Source organism: Carassius auratus, unplaced genomic scaffold (assembly GCF_003368295.1).
Source record: "Carassius auratus strain Wakin unplaced genomic scaffold, ASM336829v1 scaf_tig00039107, whole genome shotgun sequence".
Taxonomy (NCBI): Eukaryota; Metazoa; Chordata; class Actinopteri; order Cypriniformes; family Cyprinidae; genus Carassius; species Carassius auratus.
Genome location: NW_020526490.1, coordinates 101,858 through 128,059, shown reverse-complemented (window position 1 = coordinate 128,059; position 26,202 = coordinate 101,858). Strand labels below are relative to the sequence as shown.

Genomic DNA, 26,202 nt, shown 5'->3' with positions numbered 1-26,202 from the left:
TTTCTGAACTAGAACTCATTGAATCGACCCTGTGATTTTCAGGCAGATTGATAAAATAATAAATAAAGCATTAGTTGTGCCTTTATTTCAGGAAGTTTCATAAAGCCAGCCAATCAGATTAGTCAGTGAATATATAACATTATTATTCTTTTTTTTTTTTCCTGTGTGTAATTGTCTTTCACCTTTGCCTCCATCTCTAAATCTAATCTATCAGCATGTCTATACACTATTGTTGCTTTATGCGGCGCTTGCTTTATTCCATCACTGCTGTGTCTAAATTTAGAGGCACTTCCAGGCCTTAAGTTTTAAGAGGGTCTTAAAAAACCCTCACCAAACCCCACTCAGGCCGACAACAGCCTTTTTAACTTAACCTTTCTCTCTTGATTTGTTTGTTACTCTTTCATCTTCTTCTGATGTGAGCTTGCAGAACAATATTACATCTAACACCGAATTTCTTTACCTTATTCCAGACCGGGACAAAAGAAAAAGGAGACCCACTGAATTCAGCTATTGATAAGATGACCAAGAAGACCCGTGATCTTCGCAGACAGGTGAGTCAGTCCTTTGCCTCTTGTCTTCCTAGAAAATAAAAACATAAAATGAACATGACCACTACACTGAAATAAAGTGATATATTGCCTCATGATATTCAAGATCTCATTTTTTTTTCTCATGAAACATTGTGTTTCGTAGAACACAAAAGGACATAAATAAGGGATGAGAAGACAGAGATTTTAACTGTCAAGCTCTAGAAAGCACATAAAAGTATCATAAAAGTTGTATATATGACTTGTGCACTATATTATGATAGTGTTGTGTGAGGAAGGGACTGACATTTAAGTAGTTTTTCACTGAAGTTCTTCCACTCTGCCATTTAAGGCCCCTTCAAATAACGCCACACTTTAAAGAACCACTGGTTTTACTGAATAATCTTTTCTGGAGGTTGATGCCTCAGGTATTAATACTTGCCCAAGGAAGCATAAATATGTTTTCTTTGAGCCTGCAAATTAATTTAAGTCTTCAAATAAAAAAGACAGACAACTGTAATGCAAACCACTGGACTATCTTGTATTGTTACTTGATGGTCAAGAGAATAAGTCTTTTGAGAACAGTTTAGACTTTAAAAAACACCTCCTCACACTTCTGAACATCTGACTGTCGTGCATAAAAGCAGCAAACACCAGTATGTGTCTAACTCAAGAAGCTGAGGTCCACGCTCTTGACTTAAGCAATTAGCACAACTTAAAAGCTTTCTTTTTATGTATTTTTTTTATCCATCACCATGACAATAAAAACAAAGTGTCAGATCAGTCAGCGATGATCTAAACTAAAAACAGAGTCTGGAAATAAACCTGTGAGGCATTAGACATAAGGGCATTCCTATCAGACTGACATTCAGGAGAGTTTTTACTTATAAAGAATGAGCATATACTGTGCTATTATATGATACTATTACCTAACATTTACATCAATAGAAATACATTTTTCTGCTTCTCAGTTTAAAGAACAAGGCTAGATAAATATTTAACTGGTTAAGGGAAACATAGGCACCCCTGTCAGCCCAGTTAGGACAAGATTTTTGATAAATAGATTCCCCTCTGTTCCTTGAACAATGTTGTTGTAAGACTATTGGAGGCTTGAAGAATACTATGATACATACTTGTATGGTGCTTTTTGTCATTGTGTAGTTTGATAGCACCCACCCACATTTACTATTTTCATTATACAGAAAGGAGCAGGTAGAACATTATTAACCAAAAAAAAAAAAGAAAGAAAAGTCATACTCTAGGTTTGGAATAGCATGAGGTAGAGTAAATGGTGACAGAATTTTCATTTTGGGTGAACTATTCCTTTCATAAAATCACCATATGACACATTCAGGTAAGGAACGAAAATGTCCCTACACTCTAAACATCAAAATGTCAGCTGTCAGAGAGCATACAATCACCACAGTCACCCTCTCATTTGTAAGATTTCTTCACATTCTCTAGAAGATTGTTGTGTTTGACCATTCAAAACTTGTTTTTTATTCTGGCAAAATATTTTTGTATTTTTTTTTTCTTCTACAATTCTGTTATAGTGGATGTTTAACCAGTGCCTGATCCTTACAAGACCCTGACAAATTTCAAATTTACGTAGACTTTTCCCTGTAAGCTGTGTCATCACTCTGGATAGCCACCAGTAAAAGGTTTAAGACACTGTGCATTGTTGTGGTGCAATCTGCAAATTAGCCATGATATTTGGACATGTTCACACCTGGCTAATTTGGACAATCCTCTATACACACCTTGGCAATATAAATCGCCATTGGCTAGTAATTTTTTTTTTACTCGCCAGACTGATATACTATTTTACACACACACACACACACACACACACACACACACACACACACACACACACACACACACACACACACACACACACATATATAGATGATTCCAATCAGCTCATCTTTGTAAAATGGCACAGCTTCTTAATCATTCAGTCAAGCATTATGTCATTAAGCACTATTTAATGATAGAACTTTAGTGATTAGAACTAAAACTTGGTAACCATGTATGAATGCATATTTGTCATTTTAACTGAACTTGAGACTGGTGGTGATGCTTAAGATATTGTTGAACATCCAGGGTTTTTGTAAAAAAAAATAGTAATAGATCATATTAATTATTATTAAAAGATAATACTACAACTAATTCTTCATTGAGATTAAATGAAAAGAACAGATCGCTTGATGAGAGAGAACTCTGAAGCCCTCAGTCAGTGTTCAGCGAGTGAAAATGTGCTAATCTTGTAATAGCCTTGAACACACACACTGGCAAGTAAAATCTAAGAATTTATTAGAAAATGTCTAACGATAGACATCATTTAGTTGCATAGAGTAAAATGTAGTCAAATGTGCGTGTGATTTACTCGCAATGTAGAGGGTTGTTGGAGTGTTTTTTTTTTCTTTCTTTCTTTTTTTTTTTTTTGAGAACTAGTGTATTTTGACCCTTAGTTCAGTTTGTTTAGGCATGTATGAACACAACAACCTTGCTTGGACCCACACCAACACAATAGGTCTGAGATCATCTGAGCGAGCTGGTCTCTGCCAAATTGGAAATACACTCTGGAGCAGTTTAGTTGTGGTGAGAAAACAATTCGAACTAACAGACGAAAGAACACATCTGTTCTTAATTGCTCTTTTCTGAAACAGGTGCATTACAAGAATGACGCTATGAACAGAATTCCAAAATATAAACAGGTGCACTCTTACCAGGTTGTGCTTTTCTGAGACTTGCATACAACATTTTGGTACACTTTGAAATGTTGTCTTGTAAAAGCAAACCAAACCAAAAAGAGAATGCAAGAACATAACAATTTAAGTCCCTGTTTCGGAACAAATACACTTAGTCACATGACATTCTCAAATGATTGGCTGGTAACACTTTAGAATATGGAACACCCATTCACTATTAACTTAGCAATTTCCCTCAATAAATTCCCAATTGGCTGCTTATTAATAGTTAGTAAGGTAGTTGTTAAGTTTAGGTATTGGGTAGGATAAGGAATGTAGAATAAGACCATGTAGAATAAGGGATTAATATGTGCTTAATTAGTACTAATAAATGGCTAATATTCTAATAATACATGCTAATAAGCAACTAGTTAAGATAGACTAAAATAAAGTGTTACTGATTGGCTCAAAAAGTTAGGTGGGACCAAGAGCAAGTGTAGCAGATTTAACAGTAAATCTCACACTTCCGGGTGGTCCTGGGACTGTAGAGATGAATATTAATGCTAACAAATACTATTCTCCTGGTATTATAGACCTCAGAGAAAACCCTCTTCACCCCACATCACAGTAAATCCACAGAGAGAACAACTAATGCAGAATGGATGTTCGTTTTGAGCGGCCTGATTTAATTAACACTCTTGGAGTTCAGGAGTGTGTTAGTGGGTGTATAAATCAGCCGACACAGAGGTTAAGAAGCGGTACATACACACACAGCACATGAGCATTCACCGTTTACCCTCCGCCCTGTTTGTACAATCTTTTATAATTGGAAAACATCTTTTAAATTCTTCCCACTCCCACCCCCTTCACCAAGACTGTAAATTCCACGGTCGCATTTTCAGACTCAGCAGTCGTACATCACCTCCCTCGTTTCTGCTCCTGTATGCTCCTTCCCCCCTCCCCAAACCCCTCAGCCATCATGTTCCCACTTCTTCTGTCACCCACTTCGCTGGACCAATATTTGGAAAGCTGTAAACTTTCCCTGACACATGCATTGTAGTAACGTGTCGGATGCGGAAACCGGCTGTTTACAGATTTGCTAGGCCAAGCATTTTTAATCCTTTTAAGACATTTTATTTCATTATCTATCATGGTTTGAGGCGGGGCAAGATGTTTCCCTCACGGATACATGGGGATTTTATGGTATAGTAAAGTGGTTTAAAGGAAATAAAAAAAAAGTGTTTGATAGCCCTGATTTACGAGATCACTTTACACCGGTAATTCTGGCGGACCACTTCCTGTTTCCACTGCAGGTGATCTCCATATGCTCTTGCATCTGATAAACCACCTCTCACCTTAACAACATATCACTAGAATCTCATCACAAAACAAATTACATTTTAATCACTTTAATGGGGTTTAAGATACTAGAAAAACTTGCCAAGGGATCAAGAAGGATTCCAAGCAAGTTGCAGACCAAGCTGTTGATGTCTTCGATGTGAAATCCATGCACATATGTTGGATGTTCTCATTATGTATTTTAATTTCAGGCAGTGATCTATGAGCAGCACTCACCTGCTGTGATTGTGATGTTGTTTACCAACCTCAAAGAACATTCGCCATGGGCTTTATAACGGCAAAACAGCCCAATTCAATCAAAATGAATTACAAAATGCTATTGGGTTGTTATTAGATGATTGCAGGAAGATGATGCATTGAGCCATTGAGGCACTAGCGCAGGGGTTTCCTGGGGTTAACTGATGCACGACTCGCCCATGTACAATGCAAAATAACCTTCATAGCACGCTGGGGAACATGTGATATATGCATACATTTGCATGTATGGATCTGGGTAGATGCATGTGCTGGTTATGGCATGGTTTGTGTGTGTGTGTGTGTGTGTGTGTGTGTGTACACGAGTAAATGCATTTCCTTCTCATGGCTCAGCCACTAAAGATATGAGATGCGAGCCTCTGTGATCCGCTCAGGGCTGTTCAGGCCCTTCAGTCAAATGAATGGAGGCATCGCCATCTCATCAAATCAGTCTCACCGGGGGAACATCCGAGTGTCTGTGGCAGCCGGCTTTGAGTTATTACTGTCTACCTGGCAAGAGAATATACCACCTCGACCAGTGCAAATCAAGCAATAATGGTGAGCCCTGTTCAGGATCGCAGACACTGCAGAGGAGGGATGGTTGATTTGCGTATTGCCCTCACTGATAAGTCTGTGTTGTATTATATTTGCACTGTTTATGTTCAGCAAGTGCTTATAGATAGTTTTTTTTTTTTTTGATAGATAGATAGATAGATAGATAGATAGATAGATAGATAGATAGATAGATAGATAGATAGATAGATAGATAGATAGATAGATAGATAGATCTTATGTGTCATTGTCTGTGTAAATAACAAATTAGCAAATAATGAATATGTTTTATGTGAGATGGGATGTTGTACAATATGTAGCATGACCTGCAAAGATTTGTGTAAAGGAAATAAATGCATAAGCAGGCCTTTGTGCTACACAAGCATGCATATAATATCTATGCAACTTCAGCCCTGCCGTGAAAGCTCTTACTAATGCATTAGCATCGCTATCAGGTCCATCAATAGTGCCGCAGAACAGATTAGACTAGTTCATGCATACAGTAGAGATTAACCTCAAAAAAGTCTTCCATTGCATTTAGCCTCCTGAGCACTTGTATCTCCATCTGCATTGCGAGGAGGACATCTGATGATTCCCACACTCTCTCACTCTTGCCGTTTTACTTCTTTTTTTTATTATTATTAATAGGATGATGTAGTGGTTCTGGGCTTGAAATCAAAAAAAGTTACTAGTTTGAACACTGCAACAGGCAATCCATGAACTATCACCATTGTGCCCTTTAGCAAGACACTTAGGTCGCTCCAAGGGGACAATCTCTGTAATGAGTGTACTTCAAGCACTTTGGATAAAAGCATCTGTTATCCTACTGTAGTGGTACCATGGTTCAAGATGGTACCCATTTAGCAAACACTTTTATCCAAAGTGACTTAGAGCAAACTTATTACAGGGACAGTCTCCCTGGAGCAAGCTAGTGATGAAGCTTGGACAAGGGTACATGGATGAAATTATGGCTCATTCCCCAAGGAGTTTGAACCTCCAAATGTGCACTTTCTGCAGGGGAATGAGTTTAGAGTGGGGAGGGATGCTGAAAATGGATGAGTTGTGACGTCACTACGGTAATGGTGGAGATTATGAATGTTAATTATTCTGTGCTGATGTGGAAGGACAGTCTTCATAAATTTTATAGTCAAATAACTTAATAATTATTCAAGATTAAAACTGTTGACTTAAGGATGTTGTGTCTGATAGATATTCTGAATAAAGTCAACATAGTTTGGATACATATTTAATAGCAGCCAACAGCAATGAGTGCTGCAAGTGGTGGGGATTCTTTCCCATGCATTACTTCCAATTTTAATACAAATTATCATCACCTAATGCTATATTTCATAATTATTTAAACATTAAATAAATAAATAATTTAAATAAAATTAGCTTAAACCACTGGGGCATGTTGGGCAGTTTTCTTGCCAAGACCAAGGCATGTGATTGATAATCTTATTTTATTGTTTTTAATATACATGGATGGATAGAATTGCATTTCCTTCAGAATACTGTTAAAGATTACCCATGTGCAAAATATAACAGAAGCATGCTTTATGAATACACACACTTAAGGGATGGTTCACCTTGAAATGTACATTTTGTCATCATTTACTCTGCCTCATGTTGTTCCAAACCTGTATGAGTCTATTTCTTATGTTGAATGCAGAAGAAGTTAATTTGAAGAATGCTGGTAATCAAGGAGCTGATGTTGCCCATTGACTTCCATAGTGTTTCTTTCCTTTCTAAAGAAGTCAATGGGACCAACAACTGTTTATTTCTTCAAAATATATATTTATTTTGTGTTCAACGTAAGAAAGAAACTTACAGGTTTGGAATGACATGAGGTTAAGTAATTAATGACAATTAAAAAAAAAAAAAAAAACATTTTTGGCTACTTATTATTTATTTTATTTTTTTCTTTGCAATCATTCTGCATGAAAGAAAGAAATTGTATCACATCACTCTTTGGTTATCCGCAGTCACAGGGTGTTCTCTGAGCTAGTGGACCTCCTAGCGGAGTAATTCAGCAGTCACAGGGCCAGTCACGGAACTAAACCCAGCATTTGTCAGACCTCTCCCCCAGAGGCATGCCTCTCAGATGCCACAGAGTGCTTGAGCTCCCATAATGCTCTGCCACCGAGCACTACAGACAGAGTATGGAAATAAAAACAAGAATAACAGCATAAGCAGAACACAAAGAGGAAAAGATCTGAGGTACAGCTTTTCAGCTGTTTGGAAACTGGAGGTGTGGGAGCGTACCACGCTGAACTAATACTCTTAAATATCTGTTCTTGTGCAATTAGCAGTCCCCACACACGTCCCCTTACACCACTTTGAGCTATGTGTCATCTGTCATCCCATTCCTAATAAATGTGTCTGTCAAGTCCTCCCTCCCAGCTCTCTGTTGACTGATAGCTTACTCCAGGATGCTCCTCAAGTGAACAACACTTCTCCGAACATATGCTTAAACATCTCTCTCTCTCTCTCTCTCTCTCTCTCTCTCTCTCTCTCTCTCTCTCTCTCTCTCGCTTTCAGTTTTCGGGATCCATTTTGTCAATCAAAAGTAGAAACAATTTTGACTTCCTGCAATATGTGTGCTTTGATGAAATTGCTCATACTATAAAAAGATGACGAAATAATTTGTTATTCTGAAAATACACAAACCTTTTCTATTTTTTTTTTTTAAATTTACTCTGTGTGTATATGAGTAATTATTGCTACTGGCATATGACTTTGTGACCTTGTGGAAGTGTTGGCATCTTACTGCTGTTCTTACATTGTCTTGTTACCGCAGCCACTTTGACTTCTTTGGAAGTGTTTAGCTGACAGCTACTCTTAATCTACATCTAAGAAATTCTCCAAGAGACAGACACACAGAGAAAAGCTCATGAATCTTGCCTGCTCTCAAACTAAAATCACTTTTTCAAAGTACAGCTCAGTTTTAACACTTCGAAATCAGTTGTACATTGCCCACACTTATGAAATTTGCAAGCAGAAATTGTTTCAATTTTAAACAATCACTTTGAGTGATGTCTACAGTCTGGAGAGTCTGAGTTCCCTCAGCGCTCTGAACTGTCACGCTGTTACCATACAGTATATGGCAGCCATTTCTTCAAACTTAAAGGTGATGGCTTGTGCACAGCATGTACTGTTATACGCATGCTTTGACATTTTTACATGTCAACCTGTGCAATTCCCAGGCATCTACATAAGCATCTTAACACTGACAAGTGTACCCTGTAAGCTCGTTTTTGTGCTGCGTACAAATTGAGCATAAAATGAAGCAGTGAAACCATACAAAAGTGACATTGAAGCTCTGTGTTGTATTCAGAAGCAGTTCCAGTAAAATGTTTGGAATGGCTGTTTCAGATTCCCTTAAAAATAGTTACACTACCTTCCCAAAGTTTCAGGTTGGGAAGATACAGTATATATGCAGAACAGTGTATATTTGAAACTAGTATGATGTAACTTTATAAATGTCTGTCAGTTTAATCCTTCTTTGCTAAATAATATGTCTGATTTACATTTATGCACTTGAAAGACACATTTATCGAAAGTAGAATAGCATTGCATTCAATGTATTTATCAGTTAATGCATTCCCTGGGAATCAAACCCATGACCTTGGTGTTGAGCTACGGGGATGCTCTACTCCATTTTTTTTTTTTTTTTTTTTTTACATAATGTTATTACTATGGGAGTAATCATGATCTGAATGAAAAGTCATTTAAACTTCAGGTGGGGAAAAAGATCAGATCGTAAATAATTGCTATGTGAATGTTTAAATCCAAGTGCTTTTTGCAATTATAGTCATAGTACATTGTATAACAACTCTTTTCAGTCCTTGCTGGATAGAGATGAAGAATGGAAGAAGAATTGAGCATTGCAGTCTATACTAATATGCACAGAATACTGTGCAAATCGTCATACTATTTGATGAGCCATAGAATTGAAAATAATCATTCATGTACAGAGTCAGATGCACGCATATATATATAACTTTATCTTTATGTGGGAAGGACAATGAACCATTTAACTGAGCATTAGCTTCAGCTGAAGTTAACTTAATTTTGTATTGTTGCTAGCTGCATTTAGCTTTTTCTTTCCACACACAATAATTGTACGACCCCCCGCAGTACTACCGCGGACCCCCTGTTGAAGACCCCTGAGGGTAATGTTTACACAAGGGAATATTAAACAATCTTTTGCGAAGAAATAGTTAAACCAAAAATGAGCCTTTTTTTGCACTGCATAATTTACAGTACAGCAATCGGATTGAACTGATTCGTACTGACACAAATGTAGTCAGTGCCACAAAGACAGTCACAGAAAGCGAGAGCCCTAGAGAGGGGCCACTCCCCGTTTTTCCTTATAAAAAGCTCTGCACTGCAGCGCAGTCGAGGCTGAAGTCAGTGGGCAATGCATTAATGCAGGCAGTGGGACTCAGGCAGGAAGTACAGCGGTTCTACTCACTGATAAAGTCCTCAGTAGGCCCTCGTGATCAGGGATCAGGGTACAGTGGTACCTCAGTCTGTCAAAGTGGAAGATGATAACAGAAGCAGTTGATAAACCCTGGTGCACACCGGCTCTTCTGTCGCTCTCATCAACAGTCTAGAAACACCTTCCCACAGCCTGTCTTCTCTGCTTTCTTATTTCTATTTTAAAAAATCGTCAATTGTCACACTGCCACGGTGTCCATAGCATCCGCTCATAGATGTGTGCATTGACTCAAGTGTTAAGTGATTCTCTGTGAGAGATGGAACCTATCTGTTAAGTGAATGCTGTTATGTGGAATATGTTATGTAAGAAACTGCTTTTTATTTAGACTCAGTACTCCCTTTAGAGATTAAGACCTTTCTTATAATACATTGTATCTTGTATGCATATACAATCTCAATGAGCGGTAGAAATTTGAAACCTTCACTTGACGTCAAACATCGATTATTGTTTTGGATAAAGTGTTGTGCGTTCATGGCTGGATCATGTCTTGCCCTACAGTCTGTTGAAGTTTAGTGGTGATACTATATTTAATTCCAGGTACATAAAACTAAATAAATAATGAAAGTCTAATTTAATGATTTATTTGATTATTGGGACCCACTTTATATTAAGTGGCCTTTAACTACTAAGTACTTACATTTTAATTAATAATTTAGTACAATGTACTTATTGTGTACATACATGTTTTTACATTGTACTTATATTTAAAAAAAAACTACATGTAATTACATCTGCATTTAATTTCTGTAATTACATTTATAATTACACTGTTGACCCATACCTTAAAATTAACCCACCCTTAAACTTACCCATACCTCCAACCCTCTCCCTAACCTTACCCCTATCCCACCTCAATAGCAGCAAAAGTGTTTTACAATACAATATGAACACAATAAGTACATTGTACTTATTTTTTTATTTATTTTTTGTAAGCACATAGTGTCACATCCACACAAGGAGAGGAGAAGACGGGTAAGTACTTTCGTGAAGCTTTATTAACATAGGATTTCAACAGAGCTGGTAAGTGTGGTCACAGACGGTGAATCTTCAAGCACTGATCAATAGGTGAGTTCAAGTACAAAGCTAGGCCTGACAACAAAGAGTCACTTCCCTTAATCGCTGTATCTGAATCTCCACAGAGTCACAATACGGTCCACAAGAAGCAGGCAGAAGATCCACAAAGAGCGTCCATGTAATCTTGATTCCAGCCGGTGAGTGAATGAGTGAGGTGAGTATTTAAAGGTGTGGTGATTGCTGGTGCAGGTGCAGGTAATCAGTATTCAGGTGACGGTTCACGTGAGCGGTGCATGGGAGATTGAGTGGATGGTGACTGGCAATGGTGACTGGGGCTAAGGGAACGAGCTGAGGGTGTGACACTACCCCCCGCCCCACGGGTGACTCCAGGCATCCTAGAGCGGCGACGGGGACGACCACGACCTCTGGGAGCCGGGCGGTCCGGGTGTTGTCGGTGGAAATCTTCGAGGAGAGCCGGATCCAGGATGTCATTGCGTGGTATCCACGACCTCTCCTCGGGACCGAACCCCTCCCAATCTATGAGGTATTCCAGGTGGCCGTTCCGCCGCCGGGAGTCGAGGATCTCTTGGACCTGGTAGATGTTGTCTCCGAGGATTTCGGGTTGGTCTGGAGGGGGAGGCGGTTCTGGTTCTGTGGAGGAAGGAGAAACTGGATCAGTGTGACATTTTAGCAGTGAGACGTGAAACGTGGGTGAGATCCGGTAGTGTGGTGGTAGGTCCAGGCGGTAGGTGACGGGATTTATCTGAGAATGGATGGTGAACGGCCCTATGTAGCGGGGACTCAGCTTTTTGCAGGGCAGTCGGAGGCGGATATCCCGAGTGGAGAGCCAAACCTTGTCTCCAGGTAGATAGACGGGATTAGGCGATCTGCGTCGGTTAGCGGTCTCTGTATGTCTCCGAACTGCCCGCTGGAGATGGACGTGAGCTGAGTCCCACACCCTCTCGCTCTCCTGGAACCAGTGATCTACCGCGGGCACTTCAGAGACTTCTCCTGACCAGGGAAACAGCGGTGGTTGATAGCCTAAAACACATTGAAAAGGGGTTAAGCCTGTAGTGGTTTGGCGAAGGGAGTTTTGGGCATACTCAGCCCACGGCAGATACTGGCTCCAGGTATCCTGGTGTTGGGAGCAGTAAGTACGGAGGTACCGTGAGATCTCTTGAATCTTCCGCTCGGTCTGGCCGTTGGTCTGAGGGTGATATCCAGAAGATAAACTGACGGATGTTCCGAGGAGTTGGAAGAACGCTCGCCAGACCCTGGAGACAAACTGAGGTCCTCTGTCCGAGACAATGTCCTCTGGAGTGCCATAATTCCGGAACACGTTGGTGAAGAGGGCTTCGGCGGTCTCGAACGCTGTGGGAAGACCCTTTAATGGGATTAGTTTGCAGAATTTAGAAAAACGATCAACAACAACTAGAATGGTAGTGTACCCCCCTGAGGGGGGAAGGTCAGTGGCGAAATCCACCCCTAGATGGGTCCAGGGTCGGCGAGGAATGGGTAGTGGTTGTAATTTACCCACGGGAAGTTGACGAGGTGTGGTGGTAACGGCGCAGACCGAGCATCCGAGGATGTACCGGGTAACGTCACGAACCATGTTAGGCCACCAGTACTTCTGCTGGATGAGCGAGAGGGTTCGCCTGCTGCCAGGGTGTCCTGAGCCAGGTGACGTGTGCGTACTTTCCAGTAGGGGGAGTCGCTGGTTGGTGGGCACGTACATTAGACCCGTGGGTACCTCCGGAGGTGCAGGCTCCTCGAGGGTGGCGGCTCGAATTTCCTCGTCGATCTGCCAGAGGATAGGCGCGAGGAAAACGGAGGGTGGTAGAATTGAATCAGGCTTGTTGGTGTCTGGATCTGGTGAGTACATACGGGACAGAGCATCTGCTTTAGTGTTCTTGTGACCGGGTTGATACGTGATCTGGAAATTAAAGCGAGCAAAGAAGAGTGACCACCGAGCCTGACGAGCATTGAGTCTTTTGGCATTCTGCAGATATTGGAGATTTTTGTGGTCGGTGACAACAGTGAATGGGAACTGAGCTCCCTCTAGCCAGTGCCGCCACTCCTCAAGGGCGAGTTTAATGGCCAACAACTCACGGTCTCCGATTCCATAATTGCATTCGGCAGGAGAGAGTTTCTTAGAGAAGTACGCACACGGATGGAGTGAGCAAGGTTCACCAGACCTTTGAGACAACACGGCTCCAATGCCGTGGTTGGCCGCATCAACCTCTACGACGAACGGCTTGGACGGGTCAGGATGTCGAAGAATGGGTGCCGAGGTGAAGAGGTGTTTAAGATGGCTGAAGGCCTCTCGAGCTTGGGGTGTCCAGCGCAGCCGGCGTTGACCTCCTTTTAGAAGGGATGTTAGAGGAGCCGAGTGCAGGCTGTAGTTCTTGATAAAGCGCCGATAGAAATTGGCAAAGCCAAGGAAACGTTGGAGTTCTTTCACCGTTGTGGGCTCCGCCCAGTTGGCCACAGCATCTACCTTGGCTGACTCCATCTGAACTCCCTCCGCAGAGATCACGTATCCGAGGAAGGAGACGGTAGTGCAGTGAAACTCACACTTCTCAGCTTTTAGGTAGAGGTGGTGGTCTCGGAGTCGTTGTAAGACGTGGCGGACATGGGTTTGGTGTTCTTCTATGTTCCGGGAGTAGATCAGGATATCGTCTATGTAGACAATGACGAATTGGTGGAGATAATCACGGAATATTTCGTTCATGAAACTCTGGAAGATGGATGGACTGTTAGCAAGCCCATAGGGCATAACCTGATATTCGTAGTGCCCGGCAGGGGTGATGAAGGCAGTCTTCCACTCGTCTCCCTCTCGGATACGGATCAGATTGTAGGCACTGCGGAGGTCGAGTTTGGTGAACACCTTGGCTTCCCGCAGTTCCTCCAGAGCCGCCGGAACGAGTGGTAACGGGTAGGCGAACTTGACGGTGGCGTCATTTAGCACTCGGTAGTCGATGCATGGTCGAAGTCCGCCATCCTTTTTGGGGACGAAGAAGAAACTGGATGCAGCTGGAGATGTGGACGGCCTGATGAACCCCTGATCGAGAGCCTCCTGGATGTATTCCTCCATTGCCACCTGCTCAGGACGGGAGAGTGGATATATTTTCCCATGTGGTAGTTTGGCACCTGGCAGCAGGTCGATACAACAGTCCCAGGGCCGGTGTGGTGGTAATCGGGTGGCTTGTTCCTTGCTGAACACATCGGAGTAGGAGGAGTAAAGGGCAGGTCTACCCATGGAGGTGGAGTGCAATTGAAGGTGCGGCGGCGCAGACTGTGAATTCTGGACTGGTGGATGGTGAATGTGACTCTGGCATCTCGGGTCCCATGCCTGGATCTCCCCTGTGCTCCAGTTGATTTGTGGGTTATGTTGGGCCAGCCACGGCCTACCCAGGACGACGTCAACAGTAGCGCGAGGAAGTACGAGGAGGGCCAGTTGTTCCCGATGTCCGTGAGGCAGAACGAGCTCCAGCTCGTGTGTCCTTTTAGTTATTTTGCCACCGCCCAATGGTGATCCTTGGATGGTAGTGATACGGTAAGTGGTCTCGTTCTGGACGATGGGTATACGGTGCTTGGTTACGAAGTGAGATGAGACGAAGTTGCTTGCGGCTCCGGAATCCACCAGGACATGGATGGAAAGATTGCGTGAGTTAATTGTGATCTGGGCTCTGATATGAGGTATGTGAGATACAGATGGGGTAATGGAAACTGTACTCACCATTGGGCGAGGCGGACGGACCGGGCAGGCGTGGATCAGGTGAGTGGCCTCGCCACAGTATAAACATAGCCGCTGCTGAATGCGGCGTCTCCGTTCAGAGGCATCTAGGCGGTAGGAGTCGGTGTTCATGGGTTCCTCCTGGTCTCGTTGGGGCGAGGGCGTTCTGGCTGATGGAGAGATGGTATATGAGGCCGGGGAGGCACAGGCCGAGAGGTGTTGAGCCACATTTATAGTTTTTCTGATGAACGTCTCGAGATTGACATTATCGTCGTAAATGACCATTTGCTTTCTGATCTGGGGCTTTAAACCTTTACGGTATGCAGCTAGCAGGGCAGTTTGGTTCCAACCACTGGTGGCGGCTAATGTCCGGAAACGGAGAGTGTAGTCATGTATTTCCGTGGCTCCCTGGCGGAGATTTAAGAGTTCATCATGGGTTGAAAGAGGAGTTAGAGCCACCCCGAACACTTCCTGGAGGTGGGTGACGAAGGCGTCGAATGAGGATAGAACCGGACTCTGGGAGTTCCAAAGGGCCTCTGCCCATTGTAGCGCTCGTCCGGTGAGGAGAGAGATCATAAAGGCGACTTTGGTGGCCTCATTGGGGAATTTACTGGTATTTGCGTTGATGAACAGTGAGCACTGCAGAATAAACCCACTGCAGCCACTCGGTTCACCCGCATAGCACGCGGGACGTGCAAGGGGCGTGCTGTTGGTGGTGGTAGCACTAGTTTCGGTGGGTGGTGAAACTGACTGTAATACTTGGCGGAGAGCAGTCACCATTTCGGTGAACGGGTCCGAAGCCGCTCCCTGAGCAGCAGCGTTAACATCCATGGGAGATATGAAGTTCTGTTTTCGGGGCTGGAATCCTGTCACATCCACACAAGGAGAGGAGAAGACGGGTAAGTACTTTCGTGAAGCTTTATTAACATAGGATTTCAACAGAGCTGGTAAGTGTGGTCACAGACGGTGAATCTTCAAGCACTGATCAATAGGTGAGTTCAAGTACAAAGCTAGGCCTGACAACAAAGAGTCACTTCCCTTAATCGCTGTATCTGAATCTCCACAGAGTCACAATACGGTCCACAAGAAGCAGGCAGAAGATCCACAAAGAGCGTCCATGTAATCTTGATTCCAGCCGGTGAGTGAATGAGTGAGGTGAGTATTTAAAGGTGTGGTGATTGCTGGTGCAGGTGCAGGTAATCAGTATTCAGGTGACGGTTCACGTGAGCGGTGCATGGGAGATTGAGTGGATGGTGACTGGCAATGGTGACTGGGGCTAAGGGAACGAGCTGAGGGTGTGACACATAGTAGTTAAGGCCACCTAATATAAAGTGGGACTGATTATGTCTGTGTTACACTGGCCCAAAATCCTGCAATGGCAAGAAACATTCACATTAAGTTCCTAAATTCATATATAGTTATTCATCAAAGGGGCTTCCTCAGACAGCACGCAGGAATGTACCTTTCAGTTTGGCCAGGAGCAAAAACATTCAAATCAATGCTAAAGCTTTAACCTAAATGCCATCTCTCCAGAGCAAGAAAATCATTTCTCTGGCTTCCTCTACTCTGCCCTAAGACCTCTGCGGTGATCATTGAAGGGGAGGGAGCTTTGCTATCAGACTCATTTACAGACATGACAGGAAGATCAAACAGCACATCTCCACCCCTATCCTCTCCAGATGTCATTGTTAATGCTAAATCAGTGCTGTTTCTTCATTCTGATTTGTATTGGCTGCCTTTTCTGCTAACCAGGTACAGGAGCATGTTTATCCTGTGATTGCCCTTGACATTTTAATAAGAAACGTCGAGCCCTTGACCAAAAGCTTCTGCTGGGAAACCAAATTCTAAGACTGACAGACAAAGTTGAAGCCACTGATGAATGTATTTTGCCACATTCAGTTGTTTTCCTTGATTGTTAAATCAAAATGTTACTGTTGTAAAACAGGAATAATACCAAGTTTTTCAGAAATTAATTGTAAAAATTGGTGGCGTGTGGAAATAAATCAACAGCGTAATGGACTGCTTTCGTTTTCTCAGATTAAAAAATCAAACATCTTTCAGCTTTGTTCTGAGCCCTAGAGTGAGTAAATTAGAGAATATCTCGATATGAATATGCCAATTTGACTTTGATTTTTCATTTTTTCACGTTGCAGCAGGTGGTTAATCCTTAAAAATACACGTTCATGTTTGTAAGCTAAATTAGCAAACGCAAACAAATCTCATTTCTTAAACACCCCCACCCACCCCGCATTTACAACATTAAATGATTTATCTTTTGGCTTGGCTAAGTGCATGCTTTCTTCCTTATTTTGTCTTTGTTTTTGTCTGAATTTGACTTGATTGAGTTTGCTATGCTGATTTTTTACCTGCACTTCAGTGCCATATAGATGAAAAGAACAAAGGATTAAGAATTGGGAAAAGAGGCAGAAAGACAGAAAGGGGAAGATGACAGGTAGGATCACAAGATTTCCATTTGTTCAGTCCCTCTGAGCAATTTAAAGCAAAACACTTCCTCTCCTCAGTGTTTCCAATTTTTGGCTTGCTGTTTTTGTAGTCTGCGAGGAGTTGGCGGAGCACTCCATTCGTCAAGCTTTTTTTTCCAATTTAGTCCTGAGATTACACGACTATAACTTCAGTTCCTTCTTTGAAAAAAGACATTAAACATGAGGGGCTTCACTGTGGGCTATACTTGTTGTCTTGCCGGTGCTTAGCTATGCTATTGGAACATTTAACAAGTTTTTTCGAGTGAGGGAATACCGTGTTTAATTTAACATGTTGCCACATTTGTAACATGCAGTATATTAAATAAAGGTTTAAAAGTCTGCAACCTGAAAATGAGATTTTCCCAGTAAACAGAAATTAATCTCACTGGCATAATGATGATAAGATGCAAAGGGAACTGACCCTAAAACGCCACGGTCGATGTCAAAGGAAAATAATTATGGCTTAAATAATCTTAATAAAAAAACAGAGGACAGATCACTTGCTCCCAAACTCTGTGAGAACTGGAAAAAGGAAAAAGAAAAAAAAAATATTAAGAAGGGGTGTGGGAAATGAAATGGTTAATAATCCCAGTTTAGGATTATTAATATGTTCAAATACTAGTACGGTACTGGTCTTTTTTTAATGTAGTTCATTTTTTTTTACACACAACGTGACTCGTGTGAACTCTAGTGCATCTTTAGTTTTTTTAGGCAGTACAAGCTGAAAAATTATACACTTTGGTCACTATATTTCTGTTTCATTTTCCCTGGGGTTGCACCCAAACCATTAAGAAGACAAGCACACATCCTTTACCAGAGGTTATTAGAGACAAGGCGCTAAGGTTCATTAAAACATTTCAATTAAATCATCGGCACACAGGGAGAAGGATCATTACCTACAGAGTGTGCTCTGTTTTCTGAATTTCATGCTCAGGTGGCCAAGAACTCCTCCACTGAGTGCTGCACATTGATTGAAAAGATGACGTCCTCGTGCTTGGCTCTGGTTTTAATGGCCTGTTCAAAAGCCCAGCGTGGCCTTAAACTTCCTTACATGCCAAAAACAGGAGTCATATTTTACACTTTTGTTGCAGCTATTGACTTAGTCAAGGTTTCTTGCATCAAAAACATACTTTTCTTTTACCACAAAATTTGGGACATTTTTCATCTGACTTTTTTTTTTCTTTAACACATTAAACTAGCTTTACCAAAAGCTACCAATATTCCTTTTTCAGAGGTTCACTTGATGGTTACTGATGTGTAAATGCAACCTATACAACCACAAATATTTCAATTTTTTTGAAGATTTATTAAGATTTTTTTTTTTTTACTGAGAAACAGAAAATCCTGTTTTCTGTGACAAGTCCCCTTTAAGGGCATCTCAAATCTCAAGTTTCTTGCTAGTGATGGATTATGCATCCCCTTTAGCCATAATTTATCATTACTGTCTGCCCACCATGGCCTGGCACAGGTTTTTTAATTGGTTAAGATATGTGCATGCCTGAATGATAATTATTGCTTGTTAGGAGTGTTTCCTATCATCCATTAGAGGACATGTGTCATGGGAATCTACCTACTGCCCCATTAGAAAGGCCCCCAATGTATTCTCTGCATATAATTGTGAATGATGCTGATGATGTGTTTCTTGTACTAAAATCGGCAATTATATAACAGATAAGGATGTGCCCGAATCCGAATCTGGTATTCAGAAAGGTCATGATGTGTACTACGGTATATGAAAAAAAAAAATGAAAAAAAGGGGGGAGCCATTATTACTATGCAGGGCATTAAAATCATGCGCATTGGCTTCTTTCTCCCACTTTCGATATTCACATTCACACATAGCCCACTCTACTATGGATCGGCACTACTTACCACACATTTCACAAGATTAGATGTTTGTCAGTGGTGCTCAGGATGTGCAAGCCATTCGCCATCGTCCTATCAGTCATCTCTTCTTACCTCTCTCTGTTTACGTGGTAAGTGAAATGTTATGTACTGTTATGTAAAAGGCAACCACTACCAAGCGGCTAACCATGATCCTTTAGTGGCTCCATACACGCACTATTCGTTTTCCATGCCTTTGTGAATACGGATTCGCTATTCGGGCACATCCCTAATAACAGTGATTGTATACCTACAGCATGTTTTATATGAACCCTAGTAATCTTATTAATAATCACATATTCTGTTTCAAGAGATATCTTAAGCTTTTCTCTTACCTTGAGGCAAAATGCAGGCTTGTGTATTTTAGGTTGAAATGAAACTGGCTTATGCTCAGGGCTAGTGACCTAAAGGTTGCTAGCTTGATCATTGCAATTAGCAAGCCATGAGCTTATAGCATTGTGCCCCTAAGCAAGGCACTTAACCTCAAGTTGCTTACTATTCCTTCCTTGCCTGCTACTACTTTTTTTTTAAGGTATTGAAGAATTTGCACTTTTGCTCTCTTGAACTACACCATGCCTAATATAATTGTGTACTCTTTTATTTAACAACTATTTTCTTCATTATAATTTAGTAGTCTCCTTAGGTACATTTTTTTAAGGGATTGTTCACCCCAAAAAAGAAAATTCTGTCATTAATTACCCACACTCTTGTCATTCCAAACCAATGTCATTCCAATGAGTTGATGGTAAGCATTTAATGACATCATTTTCATTTTTGAGTGAACTATCCCTTCAAGGCCTCTTTTGTTTGGAATTTTGCCTTTAGACATATGCGACTCTGTTAATTGATTCAAAACTTGTGTACTCCATAAGGAAGATGGCAGATTTCAAATCACACACTTCCAGGGGAAAACTGCCATTTAGATGGATGTGAATGGTGCCTTTTTCCAGGTATTACAGGCTCTCTTGAAGCATCTCAAGTGAATAGTGTTTACATAACGGTGTGTTGGCACTAATGCACCTAAAAACGTGCCTTCTGTTCAGTTCCGTTGTACTAAATCTAGCTGTTTTTAACACTAGAACACCCAGTTCTACATTAGAAAATATGTTTTAAACCTGGAGTTTGCCACTTGTAAATGCTCTACAGTCAGAGCTCCAAGTACAAGTTCAAGTGCTGGACAGTTTATGTAGGACATGAGCTGATCCCTGCTCTCTCTGTCTCTTTTTTTCTAGCTAAGGAAGGCTGTTATGGACCACATATCTGACTCTTTCCTGGAGACCAACGTTCCTCTGCTGGTGCTGATAGAGGCGGCCAAGAGCGGTAACGAGAAAGAGGTTAAGGAGTATGCGCAGGTCTTCCGCGAACACGCCAACAAGCTGGTGGAGGTGAGTAACACATAACACTCCCTCACTCAACTCCCTCATCACATTCAGCCCTTAGCAGATGATTCTTATCTGGAGCACCACGGGCCACTATCAGTCAGAGCACGAGGTGGCCTTTAGGAAGTCATCCGCCAAGCCAAGGCAATTTAATCCAGGAATATTGTGCAGTGGAGCTCAATTCTGTAATGACAAATTTGTGTTTGATAACATGGATTCGGATCACAGAGGGGGAATGACACCAGGGAATGGCTTCAACATTTTCTTTTTTCCTCTTTAATATCTCTCGTGTCTCGACTTCAAAGATGCATTTCATTCCCATTATCAAAGAGCAGTATGGCGACTGAGGTAAAGCGGCTGAATGGGAAAGAGACGCTTATCTGAAGGTTGGTGTTAAAGGTTGATATGTCAAAAATGCAAAAGGGCACATATCTTATACTGAACTGAACTTTTCGAAAGCGGTAGAGGATCACTTCTGAGTAAAACAGTTAAATCCTGACGTGGTCTCACGCTTGCTTTTGCTCAATATATAGACTTTAGCACAAACACGTATGAGTGCACACATTTCCCTGGCTATATACAAGGGGGCATACACCACAGTTTTATTTCACATTTTACAAAAGAGTGAGATATTCTGTTTTCTGTTTAAAGAAGATCTGCTTTTGACTCTTAAATACTGAGTTCAGCACTCAATTTTAAGCATGGCATCAATAATGTTAAACAGTTGGGCTGGTCCGAATAGCATTTTTTTGAGCCTCAAAGCTTCGGTAGCAATCAACACCGGATATTTGAAGCTTCGGAGGGTGGGGCTGAACATATTCTTCTCTCTAATGAAGGCAGGAATCACTGTGTGTTTGTCTGTTTGCATTTATATTATGTTGAAAACCGTTCATCCAATTGACTTCACGCGTGGTGCGTGTCTTGCTGCGGACCCAGTGTTGCATTTTGGTGCAATATGGACATGCTACATGTTCAGAATTAATCAACTTTTAATAAACTACAGAACTACTGTTAAAAGCAATACTTTTAATATAGACAAATTATTATTAGGCTGGGCTACTGTACGTTTTTATGGCTGCCATATTTGCAAGTATTTTTCAAGCTAATTAAGTGCACGTTTTTATCATGTGTAAAATAAAGGATATAAGCAGCTCATTGTTTTTTTTTTTTTTTTTTTACCCTAACAATATGCTGTAGTACTTACAAAACTCGGGTGATTTTTCTTGATGCGCTGTAGTGGTAGGCCAGTTTCAAATCGCATATCTGGCACACTGGGTTTGTCTTGTCCTCACTCAATTTAAAGTCCTCCCAGCTGAGGTCCTCGAAATGTATGTCTTCTCTTCCAGGTGGACTGAATCATGATGTTCATGACATTCACTCATGGGCGATTCATAAGCCTCTTTTCCACTATCGGGCTGAACGGTTCTCTTTGCTTAACTGTTCCATTCCATGCTGATCTGGGCCAGTCAGCACGGATACGGTTTCACTTTTCACTGTGGTGCTTAAATGGAACTATTTGGAATGCAATACAAATGCATCAGTCGTTGCCTTGGTTGTGTAATATAAATAGCGATATGGACAATGATCAGATATTTCTGTTTTTCGGAGTCCTTTTTTATCAGAAATTTACTTTGTTCGAGTACAGAAAAAAAAGACAACACTTGACATGAAAAATAAAATAAACAGAAGGAGACAACCGGTATAATATCAATAAGGACAAATGTTTCCGGCAAAGACCAGACTTTCCAGACATTTTTTTCTTTTTTATATTGAATGAGGCTGTGACGAGTGGGGTAGGGACAAGAGCCGTGGGAAAGGAGCGACGCCGGAATCATACAAAAGAAGGATACAAAAGAGGAGCGACGACAGTGAATGACGAGAGAGGACCATGCATGGATAGTTTTTTTTTGTGTTTTGTTTTTGTTTGTGTGCGGCAGTTGTCCGCGAGGGGCTGACGTGCTGTTTTGAGTTTATTTGGTTATTAAAGTTTTCATTTAAATGTTCGCCGGTTCCTCCTTCTTCCTTCTCCGTCTTCCCGTGACTGTGAAGTTTTTATGTTGTTACACTGGTGCCTGAACCCTGGAGGAAGGAGGGACGTGCTGCCAAAGATCCCTCGCCACTGTGGTAAATCCGCGGTGCCATCGAGCAGGGCGAAAGAGTCTGCCACCGTGGACGCTCGAGGTGGTGGGCTGGAGTGAGTTGCCGGGGGGACGGATGAACAGGCTGCCAGCCGTTCCAGATGTGGAGGGATGGCTGCCATCCGTGAGGGAGTGGAGGAAATGGCGCCATTTGCCAAGGGGCCAGAGCCTGCTGCCATCCGCCAGAATGGGGAGCAGGGAATGGGGTGCTCCTGCTGGCTGCCCAAAACCGAAGGAGCCGTCGCCGGCCACTGGGCGGTGGAGGAGTGTCGTGCCGTCCACCGAAGGTCATCCAGTGCCCCACCAGGCATCGCGGAAGAGTTCACACAGCTATATTCAAGCGCGAATGAAGACCGTTTTGCGGGGAATGGCAGGTGTTAAAAAAAAGGATTATTCAAATTTCGAATGCCAACCCAACAAACAAATATTAAACTAATCAAATATTCTCGTCCAGCCCTAGTAAACAGTCTGAGAGAATAGTTACCAGTGCTTTTAGACAGAAGGGGAAAGTTTTAAGATCAAGTTCGATACTGTATTTACTATTAAAGGATACTCCACCCCAAAATTAAATTTTTTGTCGTTCCAAACCCATAAAAGTGTTGTTAGTCTTTGGAATACAATATTTTGGATGAAAAACTGTACACTATTCTGTGTCAGCTGCGACACAAGGATAAGTTTTTATGTGTATTTACCCTTTGATTTGAAGGAAAACAGTGCATCCTTTGCAGTGCGGCTGACACAGATGAGCCTGCATGCGTTCAGCAGATACTGTGATTAAGTGATTAATGTCAAAATTTTGGGGTGGAGTAACCCTTTAACATGCTTAAATTGGACTTCAAAATATGCATATTATCATACACAATTACCTTCAAATATTTTCTTAAAGATTAATTAATATTACATAATTGTGTCAATTTGTGTATTTGAAGAAATGTTCATGTCAAACATCTGACAAAAGATTTTGATCATAAGTCATCATCGACCTCCACTAATTAATTAATTTAACTGATTCTAAATTTAATTAGTTTATTTACTAACTGCTATTACATGGAACTGTGCTAATAAAAACAAATACATTCGTACACACACACACACATGCGGTTACTGAAGAGGACGATTAAAGGAATTTGAATGAAGTCCCAGGAGTCTAGTAACTTTAGTTATTTGTTCTTAGATTGCACCAAGAAAATCACAAAAACAGAGATCTGTCTTATCAGAGATCTGTCTTATCTTTACTGCTTAAGACCAATTTGCAACTATTTCAGCAAGAAATTAGGTTTGTTTGTTTTACTTGTCTGCACTGAAAAGCAGGTTTAGAGTATTTGGAGATTCGCTTGTAGCCTCGTCTCAGGGAATCCTGGCACCTCGGATTGGTTGCAGATCTCTCATTTGGATGACTTCTTTTGGGAAAACCCTCCTGGTGATTGGTTGGTTGCATGGTTAGTAGGAGCTTCAGAAGTTCATCTGATAGTTTCGTTGTTTGCAAGACTTCGAAGATTTCAGGCAGTCACAAAGTTTCAATGGAGTGTTTTGAGTTCTGGATGACAAGAACGCTAGCAGCATGTTGGGATAGGTAGTTCAAGCCATGGTGAAGAAGCAAGCACACTGAATTCGTTTAGACATTGGGGTTTTGTCTGAGCTGATTTGGTCCATCCCACGATGCAATCTTACAATCGACTTGTTGCAAGGCGGAGCATGCATACCTTAACATCATGCTTCAATTTATCACATGGGGAAATATCTTAGTAGGTTTTGTTTAATAACTTATGTGACGTGTCATACAACACACACTATTCAAAATACCATCTTGAATTCCATTCATTTCAAATATCACGAGCTGAAAAGTTCATTTCGTAGAAAGAGTCATTAATTATGGATGATTCCTGCAGGGAAACTCTTTTGAGTGGATAACAACCTGACAGGACACCGACTCAGGATATTGACATCACATGATTAGTTTATGATTCGTTTTTCTGATGAGTGAGAGTATTTCAGAACAGACGTTCTCTGTTCTGAGTCATATTATCACTTCTCTTAATGCTGACATACTGTAATTAGGTTTTTAGCAACTCTTCTCTTCGACAGGAAACAGGTCCAGACAATTTGAGCATTGTTGGTCCGTAGTTAATCATTAATAGCTTTAAGGCGGCAGATGGGAGAAAGAACAATCTTTTTATTCCTTTGGAAGTAGCCGATCGTGCAGTTTATTTGTGTGTTTGGTTTTGGCTGGTCTTAGCTGGTTAGTAGCTTTTTTTTTTTTTTTTTTTTTTTTTTTTTTCATTTTGGTCACTTGCTGATCATGCTAACAACATGCTAGTCACTTTGCTAATCATGGTAAAACGTGCTAGTCACTTGGTAGTCATGCTAGCAACAAGCTATACACTTGTTAAACATGCTAACAACATGCTAGCCACTTGCTAATATTAATAACAACATGCTACAGACATGCTAGTCACTTGTTAATAATGCTAATGGCATGCACCGCTTTCCTATCATGCTGGAAACATGCTAGTGGCATGCTTGCAACTTGCTAATCATTCTGATGACATGCAAGTCACTTGTTAGTCATGTTAACAACATGCTATTAATGCTAGTCATGTTAGAATCATGCTAGTCACTTGCTAAGCATGCTAACAACGTGCTAGTCACTTTTTTAATCATTGTTACAACATGCCAGTCACTTGCTAATCATGCTAACAACATGGCACAGGCATGCTAGTCACTTGCTAATCATGCTAAGGACATGCTATTCATTTGCTAGTCATGTTAACACCATGCTAGAGACATAAGTCACTTGTTAATCATGCTTGGATCTTGCTTGTGACATGCTAGTCACTTTCTTATCATGCTGGAAACATGCTAGTGACATGCTAGCAACTTGCTAATCGTGCTGGAAAAATGATAGTGACTTGCTAGCAACTTGCTAATCATGCTAATGACATGCTAGTCACTTGCTAGTCATGATACCAACATGCTAGTGACATGAATATCATGCTGGAAACACGTTAATGACATGCTAGCAACTTGCTAATCATGCTAGCGACATACTAGTCACTTGCTAATCATGCTAGCAACATGTTAGTATACAATTTATTATCTATTTATCTATCTTTCTATTTATCTATTTATTTTTTTCTGACAGGTTGTATTGCCTTCAAAACTTATTTAGTTTTAAAGTTTTAATCAGTTAATTAGTTTCTAATTAGTTAAAAACTGAAAACCCTCAAACTCTAAGCTTTTAAAACTACTTCAAACCTTCTGGATAGGCTTTTCATGCCAACTTAAAGTTTGTCCACAAACTTTACTATCAAATTTTTATGCATTTTGATACATTTTATGACAACTGAAAACTTTTTTTCCTGTTTGTACTTTTTGTGAAAACAGTGATACTTGATGAATAGAAAATTCAAAAGAACATTAAATTGAATGTTTTTGAGCGATATGAAATTGTTCGCCGTCACTTTTTATCAGTTTAATGTGTCCTTGATAAATAAAAATATTCTTAAAAAAAGGAGACGAATAAATATACTATACTAATGTATCCACCTCTTTTCCCTTTGAGAATGTCCCCAAAATGAGTTTTTCAAATAAAACTACATTCCGGGAACATTTTTCTGCAATTTTGTCCCTAAAGCAGGTAGGTTAGGAACCCACACACAGAATTAACCTGAAGGAAGTGCCGTTCCCTGACTTCATCAA

General features: G+C 41.0%; 1 protein-coding gene across 1 annotated transcript in view; it reads left to right on the top strand.

Moving 5' to 3' along the window:
- The first annotated feature begins 473 nt into the window (after nucleotides 1-473).
- The window catches only part of LOC113083699 (catenin alpha-2), a 99,337-nt gene continuing 73,608 nt past the window's right edge, over nucleotides 474-26,202 (top strand). Inside the window, exons 1-2 of the mRNA XM_026254681.1 lie at nucleotides 474-551; nucleotides 20,219-20,371. Coding sequence (XP_026110466.1) covers nucleotides 519-551; nucleotides 20,219-20,371 — 186 coding nt within the window. The 5' untranslated portion in view covers nucleotides 474-518. The remainder of the gene's footprint in view (nucleotides 552-20,218; nucleotides 20,372-26,202) is intronic.